At 37.2% G+C, this 17,986-nt stretch overlaps 1 protein-coding gene across 4 annotated transcripts in view; it reads right to left on the bottom strand.

Annotated features, from left to right (window-relative positions):
* RSU1 (Ras suppressor protein 1) overlaps positions 1-17,986 on the bottom strand; it is a gene marked incomplete at both ends in the record, with an annotated part of 151,012 nt that overhangs the window by 58,973 nt on the left and 74,053 nt on the right. For 3 of the 4 annotated variants that reach the window (XM_084253552.1, XM_084253553.1, XM_084253555.1), the window contains one exon: positions 16,514-16,646. The exons of the other annotated variant lie outside the window; for it this stretch is intronic. In XM_084253552.1, the coding sequence (XP_084109678.1) occupies positions 16,514-16,646 (133 nt within the window). The remainder of the gene's footprint in view (positions 1-16,513; positions 16,647-17,986) is intronic. 4 annotated transcript variants of the gene reach the window in all.

Raw genomic sequence — 17,986 nt, 5'->3', positions numbered from 1 at the left:
TAGGTAAAGAATACTTAAATATGACAGAAAATGCTCAACTGATAAAAGAACAAATTGATAAAATTGGACCTCAAAAAATTTTAAAAGCTTGATTCTGCAAAAGATACTGCTAGGAAAAAGGCAAATCACAGAATGGGAGGGAGAAGATTTGCAAAGCGTACATACAACAAAAGATTTGTATCTAAATATAAAAAGAATCTAATTTTAAAAAATGAATGGATGTGAACAAAAATTTCACTAAAGGAAATATAGGAATGGGCCTCCCTGGTGGTGCAGGGGTTAAGGTCTCAGCACTATCAAGCTATCACCAGCCACTGTGCCACGAGTTCGATCTCCAGTGAGGGAGCTAAGTCACATGGTGCAGCAGACTTCCTCTTTCTTGCAAGTTGCTCCCCTCAGCAGTGTATTTCAGTAAATCCGCCTGTTCTGCTCCCTACTCTGTCTCTGCTGAATCCTCTCATCCCCCCACACCTCTGGCCTACACCCTGGTTCTTAGATGCATAAATAAAAATAAATCTTTAAAAAAGGGAAATACAGGAATGGCAAAAGCTCAGTATCATTATTCATCAAATAAATGTGAAATAAAGTTTCGGTGAGGAACAACTAAAATAAAATTGAAAAAAACCCAACCATATCAAGCTTTGACATGCATGTGGAGGAATTGGAACTCTCAGACATCACTGATGGACATCAAAATGATCACCAGTTTGAAAATGGTTTGACAGTTACTTAAGAAGATAAATCTATACCTAGTATGTGGTCCACACACCCACTTTTAGACATTTACACAATAGAAATGATAGTAATGTCCAATCAATCACCTGCACACAAAAGCTCATGGAAGCTTCATTTACAATAGCCTAAAACTAGAAACAAACCAAATGTCAACTGGATAAAAAAAATGATGGCACATCCACTCAATGGACTACCACTCAGCAATAAAAATAAATTAACTATTAACACATACAACAAAATGTCTCTCAAAATAATTATGAATGAGGGCCTCCCCGGTGGCGCAGCGGTTGAGCACTGGGTTGCGAAACTGCCCACAGTCTCTGCAGCGCCGGTTCGATCCCCAGCTGCTCCCCGGCCACCGGAGGAGGGTCCCACATGGCGTGGCAGATCTCTTCTATCATGCCCGCTGCTCCCCTCAGCAGTGTACTTCAGTCTGCCTGCTCTGCTCCCCGCTCTGGCTCTGGTGAGCTCTCTCACCCTCCCACACTTCTAACTGTATCCAGTGCTTGTACAAATCAATCAATCAATCAATCAATCAATCAATCAATCTTAAAAAAATTATGAATGAAAGAAGGCTGATTAAGAAAAAAAGACATTATATATCTATATTATGTCATAAAGTAGGTTATGACATGAAGTAGGTTAGCATTTGCCTAAAAAAGCGGGGTAGGGGGGTGGTGTGGGGGGAATAGAGGAAATGCCTGAAAGGATATGGTTCACATAGGGCACAAGAAAACTATGGGTGATGATGAATATGTTTTCCATCTTGGTTACTCTGACTGTTTTACAACTGTATACATATGTCAAAATATAGCAAATAGAATAAATATAGTTTATTGCATGTCAACTGCTTTTCAAAATAGACGTTAAATTAAAAAAAAAAAATCAAACTGGCACAATGACACAAAGCTAGCTAAAAGTAAAAGTGGGATTCCAACCCGTGCAGACTGCTTCCAAAGCCAGTGCTCACACCCACGCTGTCTACACTCTTCAGGGGAATCCTCCATGCCGCTTGGAGCTAGATTATTCTCCAGGGCTATGCATGCTCCATGTTTAAATAGCTAAGTCTCTTCTTCCAGTGTTCACTCCCAGACAATATCCAGACATTTCACAATTTGTTGTATTTCATTTAGGTTTATTCAGAAATGCCCTGCCCCATACACAGGCTTCTCCAGGGTGTGCAAGGTGCACTGGCAGAAGAGACCTCCAGAACCTGGCCAGGCTCTGAGACCAGAAGCTGATGACACTGGCTGTGTTCTGACTGCTGCTGTGCTGGTAGCTCCCTTCAGTAAAGGAGGCAGGTACCCTTCTTTTCAAAAGCTGGATTTCTGGTAGAAAGTAAGCAGAGCTGCTATATCCCCCCCTGCTCGCTCTCTCTTCCTGCACATAATTAAAACTAATCTGCACTATTTCCATATCTTAGCAAAAATTCTTAAAATGTCATCTTTCTAATCCTCAACACTTAGTTACAAAAGAAAATCTGGCTAAGAGAATTTTATTTGAAATATGTAACATTAATGCAACTGTGAGAAGATTTTATATCAGATTTGGAACTGGTGTATCCACAGGATCCTTCCCTGTGCAGAGAAGCCAAATATCTCTTTAAACACACCATGGCTCCTCACCTTTGTTGGCATCTCCTGAGTTCAACCCATCAGGCAGCACTTCAATGGCACAGGTGTGGAAGACAAGGAGTGGCACATAACCCACTGTGGGTTGTTGTAATTCCTAGTCAATGTAGCCGATCAGGAGGCCTCTGATTCCCTTAGACTGAGTGATCACTGAGGCGTTTCTTATGCCCTCTGGCAACTCAGTTTTTGGGTTCAGAGATGGCGTTCTAAATAATTCTTCTAATTTATCAACAAAACATTTTGAGGGCACGGAGCAATAGCTGCCTCCATTTTCCTCTCATTATCCCTCTTCTGCTGTTTATTTCTAAGCAATCACTATAGTGTAAAGCCTGCCAATTCACATTTTATACACTCTTTCACACCACCATGATGGTGGACAAAGCCACATCTGCCCTGGAGAGACTTAGCAGCCAGGATCTAGGTCCCACACACAGAGGTGTCTGGTATCTTGTGAGGACAGAGTCTCTGACCATTGCAAAGCGAAAAACAGAAGCAGGCTAATGGGCTGACTCAAGGTCAATGAATGCACTCTTACAGCTCCAGTATTTTTTTTTCCATGCCCCCCGCCCCCGCCTAAAATTCTATGGGCAGTGTTTCTTTCAAAGCCTATCTAAAAAGAGCTACTAGATCTGATGGGAAATAGCTGGCTAGGGAAGGCTGCAGCCTTGGAAACATCATAGAAACATTTATGGTGATGGAAGCCGCACTAATAATATCATGAAATCTTAGCACCTCAGATATGAGAAGAAAAAATGTGTGATACACATGTGTGATGGAAGGTTTCTGAAAATCTTTCTCCAGGAGAAATGTCTGAATTGCAGGCTACGGTGAATAGTCACAAGAACAACTACTCTCATTCAGTAAGTATTTTGAGTCAACTAAGTCCCATGCATGGTCTTAGGCCCTAGGGGACAGAACAGGGCACAAAACAGAGTCCCAGTATTTGGGGAAACCGCCATCCAAGAAAGGAGACAGATAAAGTTGGGGAGATCCGTGGGGACTCCATTTTGGATAGGATCATATGGAAAGTATTTTGTTGAGAGGACAGTGTTGAGAATATAATAGAGGAGCAATCCAAAAGCTGTTTAAAATTTGAAAATCAAAGTAAAGTTGTTTACGTTAAAAGGCAGAGACTAGTTTCCAAGAAAATAAAGAGGTACTAGAGGAAACTTCATGAAATTGTACATGAAATTGCAAATGTATGTCTTCACATGAATGATTTAGTGTGAATTGTTTAGCAATGTGGGGAGTGGATTCCCATGGTACAGTAAGGCCAGAACAAATTTAATGATACATGTAAATGGGAACCATCAACATAAAGGCACGCTCCCTTACACGTAGGTAATTTTTCTGCTTTGTCACTCAAGTAGCTAGTAGATCTCATGTCATTCTACTCTGATGCTTATTTGGAAAACATGTGCTTCTGGGCCTCAGATTTTAGATTTGAATGTCTTTTCCTACTTAAAGGAACCAAGCACCCTTGGAGAACCAGGCATCCTTGTTTCTTTGCTGGAGCAAATGAATGAAAGCTGGATCTGAAATTAATAATTAAAAAAAAAAAAGATACAAAGAAGAGACCACAGTGAAAGCTGGGAAGGGATTGTACTGTTCAAACTGATTTCCCTCACTGGTATAAGCTGAGCTGAGAAAGGCCAGGAGTTCATAATGATACTCCAAAAGTGATATGTAATATAAAGAATGGTAGCGAAAGGTCACGTCTTTAAATATACATTAATTGACTAAAGTGAAACCACAAAACAATCTAAGTATGCAACCCTCAGTGGATTAACATAAACCCATTGAATCAGAGGGTACAGCTGGCAGAAGATGGATTTGGTTTTCATACCAGGACCACCCACATAAGAGGACAGTGAATCAGAATCAGAGTAGATACAGGAAGACAGGCTTTCAAGGACTAAAAAGCTAGTTGCAGGGATGCTGTTAAGGGACCCCAGAATATTGCATATGCCTTCAACCACAGGATGGGGATATGGCCCTACAGGAGGCTGAGTTTGTTTCAAAAGCCAGAAATATTGAATGGCCATAAATGTGTACTTAAGCTTCATAAGCTGACATTCCTTTAGAATGTCAGCATAAGCTTGGTGTCTCCTCATTTGCTTCCTAGATACCACCCAAAAGCAACAGGAGAAGAGGAGATAATGTTCTATTAAATAAGACAAAGACAGTCTGACGTCTGGCTCTACCCCTTTGGTAAATCACTGGTCATTTTACTTAACCTGCAACTCTCCATTTTCTCATGTGAAAGAGGGGTGAGCTTCTACATGTGAGACTATAGGAAATGAAGCCTGTAAGAAACCCACCACAAGGAAGTCATTGAATGTCAGTCATTGAATGTCAGTTCTCTCTCTTTCACATAACTGAGGAAACTGTCACACACTAACTCACCTCAATGTTAGTAAGTGAATAGATGACACATGGGGGAAAGAAGTATAGCAGGAGTAGCTAATTTTAATACACATGTTCTGAATTTCTCTAATTAGCACTGTTCAAATTTCTTAATATTTCACTCATAGTAAAACTGAACTAACTTGCCTAATGCATTCATCTGGAGATTCTGAGAGAGTGCCTTCCCCAAAAGCCATTATTTCTTTTTCAAACCATCTTCCAGTATAAAATTAATAAAGAATTGTTTTGTTCTATTAGCTTGATGACCAGTATATTTTTTTGTTTTGTTGACCTATCTTGCTAGTTAAACTTATAAAATAGAAGCCATTTTCAGAAAACTGGAAAAAAAATACTGTTTCAAGATTTTAGATTTCAAAACAAAAACTTTTATTGACAAAATTTATATTCCTTAGGAATTATCTAGTTTAGTTACCAAAATAAATTTGCTAGTTGCAAGACACAGTCTATTTAAAGATCTCCACTCACGCAGTTTCTATTGAGAATGCACAAGAAAGAACAGATTAAAAATGCTCATAATCTCACATAAACAATCTGAAACACACATGTCATCTTATCTACAGACAAAAAAAAAATTAAATGAGAGAATTCAAACAAAAAAACCCCATGTTTCACATACATGGAAATCTCAAGTCCAATCTTATCTTCTGATAAACACTTAATTCTTCCAAGATACACTCTTTTTATTTCAAATACTCAGGATGCTTCAAATATAGGGAAGCTTTTCTTTTCAATTACTTAAAATCTTAGGTGGGAAAACACCCCTCTTTAAAGAAATTCAATATAGAAATTTTGTTTTTATTCCTTATTCTCTTTCGTCATGTCTTTGTGAATGACCACCCTTTCCCGGTCAATGCTGGATTCTGAAGGAAAAACACATTGCTACAGATCCTTTCAAGTACACAGGAAAGCTTGAGTTATTACACACAATGTAAGATCCCACAACGCTTAAGTCAAGAATAGGAATGAAGACATCATCTCTCTCAAGTTCTCATTCATATTATCCCTTTCCAGGATTCAGGGCATATTTTTAAGAGAGGATGTGACCTTGATGATTCCGGGTGTACATGGCTAAGGAGAGAATGATAAGAAGGGAAAGCAGACATTGCAGAAGACAAAACCAGTTCTACAGCTACATTCCTTATGGTTTCTGCCTTCTTAACTTCACCAATGTTAACTGCGCAGGTTCTCTTTTTTAAATAATCTATTACATAGTGAATGCACATATGAAACAGAACATCCAATAAGAGCTGAAGGGTAAAGAAAATGTATTCTCGCACCTCCCCTCTCCCCCATTGATTCAGTTTCATTCCCTAGAGATAACCACCCATACTAGTTACCTGAGTTTCTCTAAAAAACACTCCATTTACAAACACAATCATACACTCTACATGCCTCATGAAACAATCCCATACTGGATCAAGAGAAGGCACACAAAATAACCCAGGCTGACTTACTCATTTAGAGGAAGGTCTCACTTTGAAACAGAATTCATTTATTTATGAAGCTAAAGGACTGTTTCTTTTCTAATATGAGAAGTGTGTTAAGAAGAAGAGAGCTAGACAATCAGTAAAAGACTTCAGTGAAAACATAACCTTCACTTGATATTATACACTGAAAATGCATTTTAAAGTTTTGAGTATTGTTTATCATGTACTAGCAAAAACCAAGAACTTTAACTTGGTCCATTCTGGATGCCAGAATCCTATCTTATATCAGAAATCAGGGTACCCTGTCAGAGGATCTCTGTTACAATATAACACTGAGGGCATGCTGCACATGAGACCTAGTCATGAAGTAATCCTGATGCTTGTCTTGCTTTCAGAAAAATTCCAGGACCTTAAGAGAGAGAAAACATGTACTGAACCACAACCCCATATACAAGAAGTATTCACAGAAATAAATACTCAATTATAAGCTGAAGAATAGTATACACAATAAATTGTGTACTTTGTCATATGTTAAATACTCAATAATTGATAAATATTATTGCTGTTATTTAAATTGCTACTAAGGAAAAGTAAAGGTTCCAAAGAACGATGGTAAGAAGGACCTAGAGCAGGTGGCCAGTAGGGAAGCATTCAGATTAAACTATTTGAGGAATTGCTGTTTTGCATGATCCTTTAAGAATAATTGGGCTTCAGTAGGTAAATACAAGAAGAGGGAACATTACAGGCAGAGAATGCAGCTCTTATATGGAGATATGAAGTGGAAAGCAGGTTGGGCTTTTGACAGGATGTCACCCAGCCTTGTCTCTGGACACATTCCCAGTGAGTCTGTGTCAAGATTCTTCAGTGCAAACTCAGCTCTTGTTTGAGTGCCCACCATGATCCTTTTGTCCAATGGATAATAACTGGGATGGGTCTAGGATGATGGAAAAATTCTCTTCCAAGGAGCTCATCTCACCATGAAGATGCAAGTCTTTTCTTATACTTTGAGCCTGCTGTCAAAAACCGTGCTAAGAATACAGTAGACCTAAGTCACGTTTATGAGAAGGTGCATAAAGAACCTGTTCACAAGTAAGGCAATTTGTCTATGGCAATGTCCCTACACCATTCCAAAGAGTTCAAGGTTAGCATTCTTGTCCCTAAGAAGAGGCTAGAGCTTGATAATTCTTTACTTTGGATGATAATTGTAATTAAAAACCCAAAGAAAATGTAGGTACTCTTTTAACATTAGAACATGATGTTTCCTAGCTTCCATGTATATTTAGTATCCCCAGTTTTACATTTAGGTCAACCACAGTATTGTCCTGGAGAAAGACAAAGAAAAAGGTTTTTGCTAAGAAGACAGCTATCACCCTGCTGATTCTGTGCATGAAATTATGAGTAAGTCTCTGATACTGGTTGTAAATATAATACCCAACCGACAAAAGCACAGTTTTAAACGATCCTTTACATGCCACTTTCTCTACCCTATTAAGATGCTCGTTGTTTCTTTGATTTATCTGATAATAAATTTTTGATGACTGGTAAGTCTCATAAAATTGCTCTGGTGCTGACTACACTGATTAATAAGTCTGAAGAATCGAAAGTGTCAGGAATTCATGTGTACGAATAAGTTACTGCCAAACATATATTAGGAATTCCATAAAATATAGAATAAAAAGGTTGATCTGGTAATTTTATCTTGTATCCCTTTTCCTGTAACAATTTATATTCAGGGTCATCATCATCTTCCGTTGCCCTTAAAAAAAATTCAATAAAGTAAATACAAATGGGGTGCAAATTCAAGAATGAAACTAAATTTAAAAAAAAAAGGAATTTTCCCAGAAAAATAAGAATTCAGAATCAGAAATCATTGCTGTGACAATTCTCAGGATGATATACTTTTAACTACTTGCTTTGAAGGTGATACAGCGGAAATGGGGTATGGTGAGGTCATCTGCCACTTACAGAACTGGAATAAAAGCCACTTCTAGAAACAAAACCAGACCTCATTTTCCCTCCTTTGTCCTCAGAGCACTGCAGCAGAACATGTCACTGTGCATGATATGAAAAGATACACTCCATCTCTGGTGTCTCATGCTGGAGGGCAAACCTCCTTTAATTAAGTGAGGAGAGATTTCCATGCCCAGTATTAGTTGTTTTGATGTCGCCCATTAAAAGTCCAGAGTCCTCCTGATATAAGGTGGGAAAAAAGGAATGAAGTTTTTAGGGCTCCTGATATAGGAACTGGGCCCCCCAAGAGGTGACAGGAAATCCTTGATTCCACACCTTATAGAGCAAAACATCAGCAGCTACCACTCAAGACCATGAAGACCCTGGGAAAAACACATTTACTAGTGCAGGGTCCATTACAAAAAAACAGATTTGGAGGAGGATCACTACAGACATCATCAGGTTAAAACGAGGTCACTAAAGTAGGCTTTCACTCAATGACTAGTGTCTTTTCATAAAGGAGAAATTTGGGCAGAGAGAAAACACAGAAGGAAAACCCTGTGAACAGACATGGGGAGGAGACGCTGCCCACCGGGCAAGGAGAGAGACAGCTGGGGCAGGGCCTTCCCTTGCAATGTTCAGAAGGAACCAACTCTGCAGACACTGTAAGCTCAGGCTTCTAGCCCCTGGAACCGTGAGCCAGTAAATTTCTGCTGGGTAGCTTAAATACCCCAAATCAGACAAAATTAAGTATCATCAGGGAAAAAAAAAATTAAACTTTCCAAAACCTCAATGATAATTTACTTATTAACTTCTACACAAACACCATCTCAGTGGCTAGAGGTAAAACATATGTACACTTTGAAGGGGACATAATTGTGTTTATTCTAAAGGAGTATTTAAAAATTAACTATCATGGGCCTCCCTGGTGGTGCAAGGGGTTAAGACACAACCTATGAAGCTATCCTCTGCACACGAGTTTGATCCCTGGCCAGGGAGGTGACCCATATGGCGCAGCAGACCTCTCCTGACTCACCCGCTGCTCCCCTCAGCAGTGTATTTCAGTCGATCTGCCTGTTCTGTTCCCCACTCAGTCTCTGGTGGGTCCTCTCATTCCCCCACACCTCTGGCCTGTACCCCAGTTCTTGTGGTGTACATAAATTTACATAAATAAATCTTAAAAAATTAAAATTAAAATTAACTATCATAATGGAAAAAGAAAACATCTTCTTACAAATGTCTATATCCTGAGTCTTTTTTTTCTTTTTTTTTTATTTTAACATTTATCATTTTTTACATTTTTTTAGACAGTATTTGCTTCCCCCACCCCCTCAGATTGAGTCCCCATAGAATCTCCTTCCCCAAGGCACCATCACCACAGTCCCCTGTGCTCCTCCCTCCATCCCTCTCATCCCTCTTCCTCCTCCTCCCCTGCAATATATTTCTGGTTTATAATTGTCTGTTCTTGCTTTGTTGTGTTTTGTATTGTTATTATTTTTTTACACTGATGTCTTATTTGGTTCCCCTATATTCCTATTATAAGTGAAACCATCCGTATATCCTGAGTCTTAAGAGCAAATATGAAATAATATACAAACACAATAGAATAAAATATGGACAGTTATCGCCTTAATGCTTTGCAAATACACTAGGGAGCATCAACTAATGCCTAGGGACATAACTGACATATAAACCTTTTATCTGATAAAAGGTGATTAAAACTCCTTCAATGATATTATGCATTAACCAAAATACTTAATAACACAGAAGAACACTTAACTGCCAAAAATGACCAAAACTAAACCAACCAAAAAAATCAAAGCAAACCTCCAACAATGCTTAGTCAGAAAAAGAGAACAGAGCCCAATAAAAAACCAGCATGCAATGAAAAAAAAAATATATATATACCACTGTGTAGAGAACAGAACTCACAGTTTTGTTTGATTATAAAAATACCACTTATTAATTCATCTCTCAAATAAAAACAGCAAATGTAAGCAATAACTCTAGCTGACTGGATAGAAAAGTATCAAGCATTGAACTTTAAGATTACTGGGAATTAATAAAGGTTATCAATATGTGGGGCTAACCAATTTCATTTCATTGAGTAGGTCAATATTCAGTCGTTCAATACGATTACATCAAGTGAACATCATCTAAAAATGGAACTCTTGACGAGAAAGCAAACTGACATATTTTCTTTTTGGAGTGTAGATTTGAGTTTAGCCTATGTTTATTTTCCTTCTGTGAAGAGGGGCAAATTATATTCTATTTACCTTAACGTGATACTGCAATGCTCTATGCTCAGTGCATTATGCTGTACATGAAGCACTGACTGCAAGCTTGAGGGTAAACACACAGTGAAAAGGGCACAGAGAAACGGACATGTCTGTTCTGCTCGTCAAAGTCTTATGTAAAACCTTCTGTGGGGCAAGGTTCAGAATCAGCACTATTTCTCTTCCTTTGATACAGCAGTGTTTTTTTTTTTTCCTTCTGCCCCTTTAAATTTATTCACAATCCAAATGATAACTGCACTGATCATAAATAAAATGCAGAAATACTGTCAGGGTTCCTGCTCATTGATCTAACCTGAGCTCACCAGGCCCCTGCAGGGCTGGCTGGTCAACACAGTGCATGGGGTGTGACCACACAAGAGGGTCAAAGAATACATCTGGACATGTGAGGGACATGTCTGCATTTGTATCTAAGACACATCAGTCTGAAGAACATTCCAAAATCTCTGTAAGATGGGATTTCTCAGATGACTTCAGGAACACTAGCTAACTACATTAGCTAACATAACTAGCTAATACCAGCTATCCTGGTAGGGTTCACCTATGAACTTTACTGACATGGAAGGTGGAGGTTCCCTAGTATAACTCTCCCAGAATCCAGGTACACTGGAAAAGTCAAATGGGAAGTATCTTCCATTTAAAAAAACTGAAATATTTTGCATGAACTTAAAAATGTAAAGCTTTGAGAGACTTAAATACTAATTCTGAAGTATATCAGAGTAACAGTGCTAAGATAAAAAGCAGGAAAGTCAAGCCAGCTTTTAAATGTAATTACACTATTATTATCTATCAAAAAAAAATTGGGAAAGAGGTATTCTTCCTCAAAGAGTGAATTCTTGCTATTGTCTTAAAAGTGGAGGTATTAATTTACCAGGACAATTAACAGCTCAAGGCCACAGGTAAAAACAGTTGAGTAACTAAATCAAACGTCAAATCAAAGATCAACAGTTGGTATTATGTCCTGATTTATATTTATTCCATGGAGTCAACATTCTTTAACTCTTTTCACTCATAATACTATCTGGAGAAAAATTTTATGTAAATTTTTCTGTTATGTAATTTACCATATAAAGTGAATATGAGATAAGAGATGTGACACAATACCACCCAAAATATAACATATTTCAGAGTTTCCCTTTTCTCTTTGGTATTTCTTAGTAATATTAGGTAAATGTGACATATCTGCATGCAAATAGGTCCAGAGATGTCAAATTCTTGACTTATATTTTGTATGATGGGGGAAATGTGATAATACAACTATTAACTAAGAAATGGAACCAAAATATACATGTGTAGCAGCTATAAAGAAAATATAAATTACCAGGCACAAAATATGTAGTCAACTTTGAAAAATAAGAACAAACTATGTTATCAGCTTTAGGAAAAAAAACCTCAGTTCTTCATTTTCATGTCAACTATAAGGAAATACTGTTTTCTCTGGCTAAACATTTCAGATATAGTAATGAAAAAGAAAAGACTACATTGCTCTGCATACCGACTGTCACTATGTAAAATTTACTAACTGCTAAAAAGGTCTTGACAGTTTAACCCTCTCCCCTACACCCTTCTGTGGTATTTACAAAACCATCTGCTAGTTCTGTGTATCAATTTATACTTCATCAGGAAAAAAGATTTGGAGTTTTTGTTAAGATATAATTTCCTTCTGCAAAGGGATGTTTTCAAATGAATGGGATCACCTATTAGGGTTGAGATTCTTTAGCCTTTTGGTAGACCTAACATACCCGTTATTTAAGGGTCTCTAGGCAACTGACTCAGCAGTCATTAGAAGTATAGTAGTTGCTTAATAAAGCCCATTTATGTCCACTATAGCCTGTAACAGGTTTGCAGAGAATGCAGGATAAAAGGAAGATATTATTTAGTTTTCATGTTACAAGTAAAACAAACCGAGAAACAATAACCTGGAGATAAAAGTATCCTTCCTACAAATCAAACACAAGGATTCACTTTGCTAGATTTACAGAAGAGAAATAGTCCATTTTCCTCATTATCACTCACCATTCACCAAATACTGCTTTGTTAAAATGTTTCTATTAATTAATATGAATAACAGTGTGGCAGTCTTCATTTAAGATTAAGAAACAAAACAGAAAGCCAGTTAGTGTGGCAGCTCTCCCTAGAGAGAAGAGGAAGCACAAGACAGGAAGAATGACAGGGAGGCATCCTGTGAGTTATGCGGCCCTGGAAATGAGGCTTTAGGGCTGCTGTGCTCCGCAAATTGCAGCCTTCATGAGGATGCCTGTTTTCCAAATGCCTCTTTCCACCAACACATTTTCAGTCTAACATTTGTCAAACCTCTTCTTTTGTTAAGAGTTAACTTGTCAGTTTTTAAAATGGCTTGCAGTTTCTTTCCACCTTCCTTGATGGAAATGTGAAAAGTGTGAGTTACTCCCTTTCACAAAGAATCTTGTCAAGGATCCTGACTCCAATCTGACTTCTCCTCCTGGGGAAAAAAATCTACCTCTGGAAACTTAACAAGTGGTGACTATTCTATCATAATTCTGCTTCACAGAAATAAAAGAGGTCACGCAAGGGAAAAAAAAACACCAAATGAAGAGTTGAAGGTGACAGAGTAACTCAACAATGTTTGACGATGTTAACGCACAGAGTTAGTCCTCAATGGCTGGGCTGAACAAATGATTTTACTTGAATACGGCGATTAACTTATAATGAAAGAACAATGCAATGACACCAGCCAATATGACCCCTTTGTTCAAAGTATGAGAAGTGAACAAAGGCAATCTCCACCTGAGGAATGATGAGGAGGACATGATGAATGCCCAAGATATACTCAAGAGAACAATCTCCCAAAGAACTATACCTCAACATCCCCCCGCCACACCGACCCACATCTCCCCCTGTTTAACTGCACAAATTCCTATCTTCATCAACCTAAGTCCTCTTAAAGTATTTTAATTCTTCCTAAGCACTGACTTCACTGTTTTGTTTCAAACGGCCACGTCTCCTCCTGGAGTCCATTAGCGTTTAGAAACCAGATAATCCATCTTCTCTGCCTGTCGCTGCTCTAGACTCAGAAGGCCTTTGAGGATGTGCTTAGAACACGAAAGTCACTGTGAAAGTCAACCACAGATGTGAAGGAAAATGAAACGTGCTGGTGAGTTCTTTACTGCTTTCACTTAGATAATGGGTTAATATATACTAAAGTAAAATAAGAGAGAGGGAGAGATTCATTGGTATTTTCAGTGCCAAAACAAAGCTAAAATATGCTTTCTTGGTAGACTAAAGATTTTTGTATAAATTAAAGGATTTTTTTCTCCTGGAACAGATATGTGTCTTATATAAAAACAGACAAAGTAACAATTAGAAACTATAGGTTTTAAAACAGAGGATCTATGACTAAGATACTGAATGTGAAATATACTTTTTAAAACAAATATGATTCTAATGAATTACCTTGTTGAGGACTGCCACATGTACAACTTTTAAAAAGCAGCCAAGTACCTGCTAATCAGAACAGTATTTTTTAGATGGGGAGGATACTGAATGTTCTAATTATGAAGTGGCTGCTTCTAAAAAATTAAAGAATTACCATCCATTCTACTTACATGATGATACACTAATACATATCTATTCACATAAAAATAAGCCTTAATTTTTTAAAAAGTATATATTAATAATTACATCTACAAAATCAGCGTGAGTCATATAAAAGAGTACCTCAAATTAAAAAATCCATGAAATGCAATGGTGGCATTTTTGTACAAATATTTTAAGAAAAAGACTAAGAGTGTGTGACTTACTGTCTTACACAGTTAATAGTCCATGCTTTTGGGTAACATGTCTGAGAAAGGAATGAAGTTAACTGGAAAGTGTAAGAAGCACAGAAAAGCTGATACATACACATGGTTAACACAGAGGAGGAGCAAGGAGAACTGGTGAGGCCTCCCCAGTGTCCCACCCTCCAGGAGCTCATGGCAAGTGTATTCCCTCAGCAGAGACTCATGGAGATGCCTCTAAAAGCAGGTACTGATAAGGTACTGACCAGTATCCCTAGAAAGGGGACAATGGCTCTTGTATGCTTTAGTTTTGTAATGTCAATTTAACTGTTAAAAAGATGATATAATTCTCCATTAGGGAATCAAACACAAAAAATAAGCTAGTAGGAAAACTGCTTAGATTACTCTGATCTCAAGTAGGATGCCAATAAGAGGTAAGAACATACATATACATCAAATATGTTATAGATTAAAAATGTTGTGTCACATATTTCTTTCTCAAACAACCCATCAAATAACTCAATCAACACAGGACTCCATACAGAGTCCTAGCCATGTTCAAATAAAGAGAAATAGCTTTGAATAGTATATGATGGTGATTAATGACCTAAAAATGATTGAGGGAAAACAAAAATGCATAAACTCACAATTTATACTTTAAAAATGAAATTAAAATTGAAAACACTTTTATATGTAATATATTCTAATTCCCCATTAATTATCAATTACTGCATGGTAAGCTAAAAATTTGTTAACCAAAATAATAAACAGAATATGATCCCTAATTCCACATTAATAGGATCTTGGTTTGTGTATTTTTCATATATTTCTTCTGAGTGGTTTTCTAAAAACATACCCTACTCTACATAGCTTCCCATTCACTAATAAGAAATTAGAACCTTATCTAAAACCCATGACAGTAATGATTAACAGTTTAAGAGGAACAAAATGAACAATAATCGCTAACTTGCAATAATATTTTCACACATTTTCATAATTTACTAATTTCCAAGGAAGCAGTACAGTCATATTTAAAAACACTCTGCATCTGCTTAATTGCACATATCTATGTGGCTCATAAAAGAATCACACACACATCCTATATGCCCCTCACTTTTCTCTTAGGATAATTGTGTATGTCACAGTATTATCTTAACAGAAACCATACTGTAAACTGCTTTCATAAATGAGGACATGTTATCATTTTGGCAACTTAGTCTTTTCAGTTTTAATGCCATTGCTGCTCTCAGCTTCCGGTCTCTGTGATCTGTCAGTCGGTGACAGAGCCCCACAACTGGCCACGCACAGGTGTGGACTCTTCCCTGCAATGCAACACTGCCCACAACCCCAGCACAGATTGTGTGAGAGCAGTGTTGGGGGGGAGAAGGGGCATTTTCCTGATACCATAAAAAGGGAACTCCTATCTAATAAGAACTGTAATGTCCCTCCAGCTCCTTTCTAACAGCAGAATGTTAAACTCTCAAAAGTTGGTAGTGGGCACAAAAGCAATTTAAACCTATGGAATCTATTAGACTTTACTGCATTTGCTTAAAACTAGAGGAGACAGGACTTGAGACAACATATTGTTCCAACTTCTAGGTGGTGGTAGGGAGGGAGGGAAATATAACAGAAACAGTGACAACAGAACAGGTGGGAATGAAAGAAATCCTTTCAATGGTGACACACTGACGACGAAAGAGGAGGGAATGGTCTAGTTTTAGGGTGGGCTCCCCACAGTCATGCTCGACCCCAGACAAGGACATGGAGGATTTTGAAGCTGTGGCTGTAAGCTAGTTCATCCCCCTCTGTTTCAGCCTTTTCTTTTTCTCAGAGAGAGATTACCATCTCACTAGAGTGAAAACTATTAAAGAATAGAAGGATGCTTTCCTAGTATTAGCTTCTGATTATACAAATAAACTGCTGAACAATTTTGTTCATAACATTTGTTATTCTTTGCATTCAAAGGACAAAAAGAAAGTTCTGATCTTAATGTAGTTGATGAATTTCCTTAGTGCTATGAATATTCAACGAATAGCTTAAAAAAATTCCAAATAAAATTGGTATAAACTCCCTTTGAAAATGTCAATTAAAAATAATCTATAAATAACAGATCTAGATCTAAAAATAATCTATAAATAATAATCGCTATATGTGGGTTATTAATAAAATGTTTAACAATGCTATGAGTTAACTGCTACTAATATGACAATTCAAATGGTAGTTTTTTAAAAAGACATAATTACAAATACTATAAAACCACTCTCTACTATTTTAGAAAATTATAGTCTACTTACTATTTGTATGTTTCAGAACGGATGTATTCAAAAACATGGGACACGCCAAGCTGGAATTGGTCAGCAATCGGGGTAACCCAGGGATTGTTCTCTGCTTTGAATACTTGCTTCTGACCAGTTAAATCCAAGTTTCCTGAAAATATGGAAGAAAAAATGGTGTCATTTTACCCAACACAAATCAGGTCTAAGAAGTTCTACCAGTAATCACAGTACAACCAGAAGTTCTTTTGGGTCACTGGATTTGATTTTTGAAAAATTTCTTACCTTAAGTCATCATTGGTGCACAAATACTGACAGGTAGTTTCCTTGCCTGAGAGATTAAGAAAAATGGTAGGGAGAAAAAAGGAAGCAAGAAAAAAGAAAGGGGGTAGGGAGAGGAGCTAAGTAAACCTGGAAGGAATTCTTGCAAATATGGCATATGCCTTATTTTTCAAGGTGTTTGCTACAGAGACTTAAATGGCTGAGAGAGGCAATAATATCAAAATCTGCTGAAATTCTATCTTAACAATGTTCATCACTGCTTGCCCAATATGATCGAAACCCAATCTGATCAGTGCCATTTTTTTATCAGCCAAAGTAGAACAGTGAAGGAAGATAAGAATATTACACAAGTAAAATCATTATTGTATTACTCAGCTACTAGAAGCATATCTCAGAATCAGTACTAAATGAATCTCATTAACATGGTAATGAGAGATACTCATATATAGCTTTTACCAGTTTACAAATTATCATTTTTTAAAAGCATTTCTACATTTGATTCTTCAGTAATTGCTAAGGTCAGTTATTAACATCATTTTATAGGGAAAGAAATGGAAACTTACAAAAAATTAAGTAATATGTCCAAGATCAGAAAATGTCAAGCTTGGGATTTGAAACTAAGACTCCTGACTCCAAAACTCATATTCTTTCTACAATTCCTGGTGACGCTATCAGGTTACATGTCAATCTAGATCAACCAAGGATGAATTATGAAAGTAGCAAAAAAAAAGTCAGCAAGTGCCACGTATCTGGATATTAACTGTTGATGATTTGTTGACTCTACTTTTTTTCTCCTGCTTGGTATGTTCAAAAATGGGAAAAACCGTGTTTGAAAGAACTTTCTATAACATGCCTGACTATGAGAGAGACAGTGACAGGGAAGTTAAGCAGCAGCTATTCATGTGGTTTTATTTGGCAGTAGACACACCAAACTCCTTCTCCTAAAGGGATAAAATTCATTTTCAAACTCTTGGTTTACAGACCAAGATTTTTTTGAACATAGTCAACATCCAGCAATTCTTCTTCCTAAGACCAAAGTAACATATTTATCCTCTTTTGAGAGTTCACTGTCAATTTTGTCATTACTGATGACTCAGGATGAGGAAAATGCATTTTGTGATGCAAGTATACCATAAAGCACATAAGCTTTATGTGAGTTTTAGAAAATGAATAGGTAAATTAATATTTTATAAGATAATGCAATGTTTATTC

This window comes from Talpa europaea (genome assembly GCF_964194135.1).
Source record: "Talpa europaea genome assembly, chromosome: 14".
Taxonomy (NCBI): Eukaryota; Metazoa; Chordata; class Mammalia; order Eulipotyphla; family Talpidae; genus Talpa; species Talpa europaea.
This window is presented reverse-complemented; position numbering and strand designations above follow the sequence as displayed.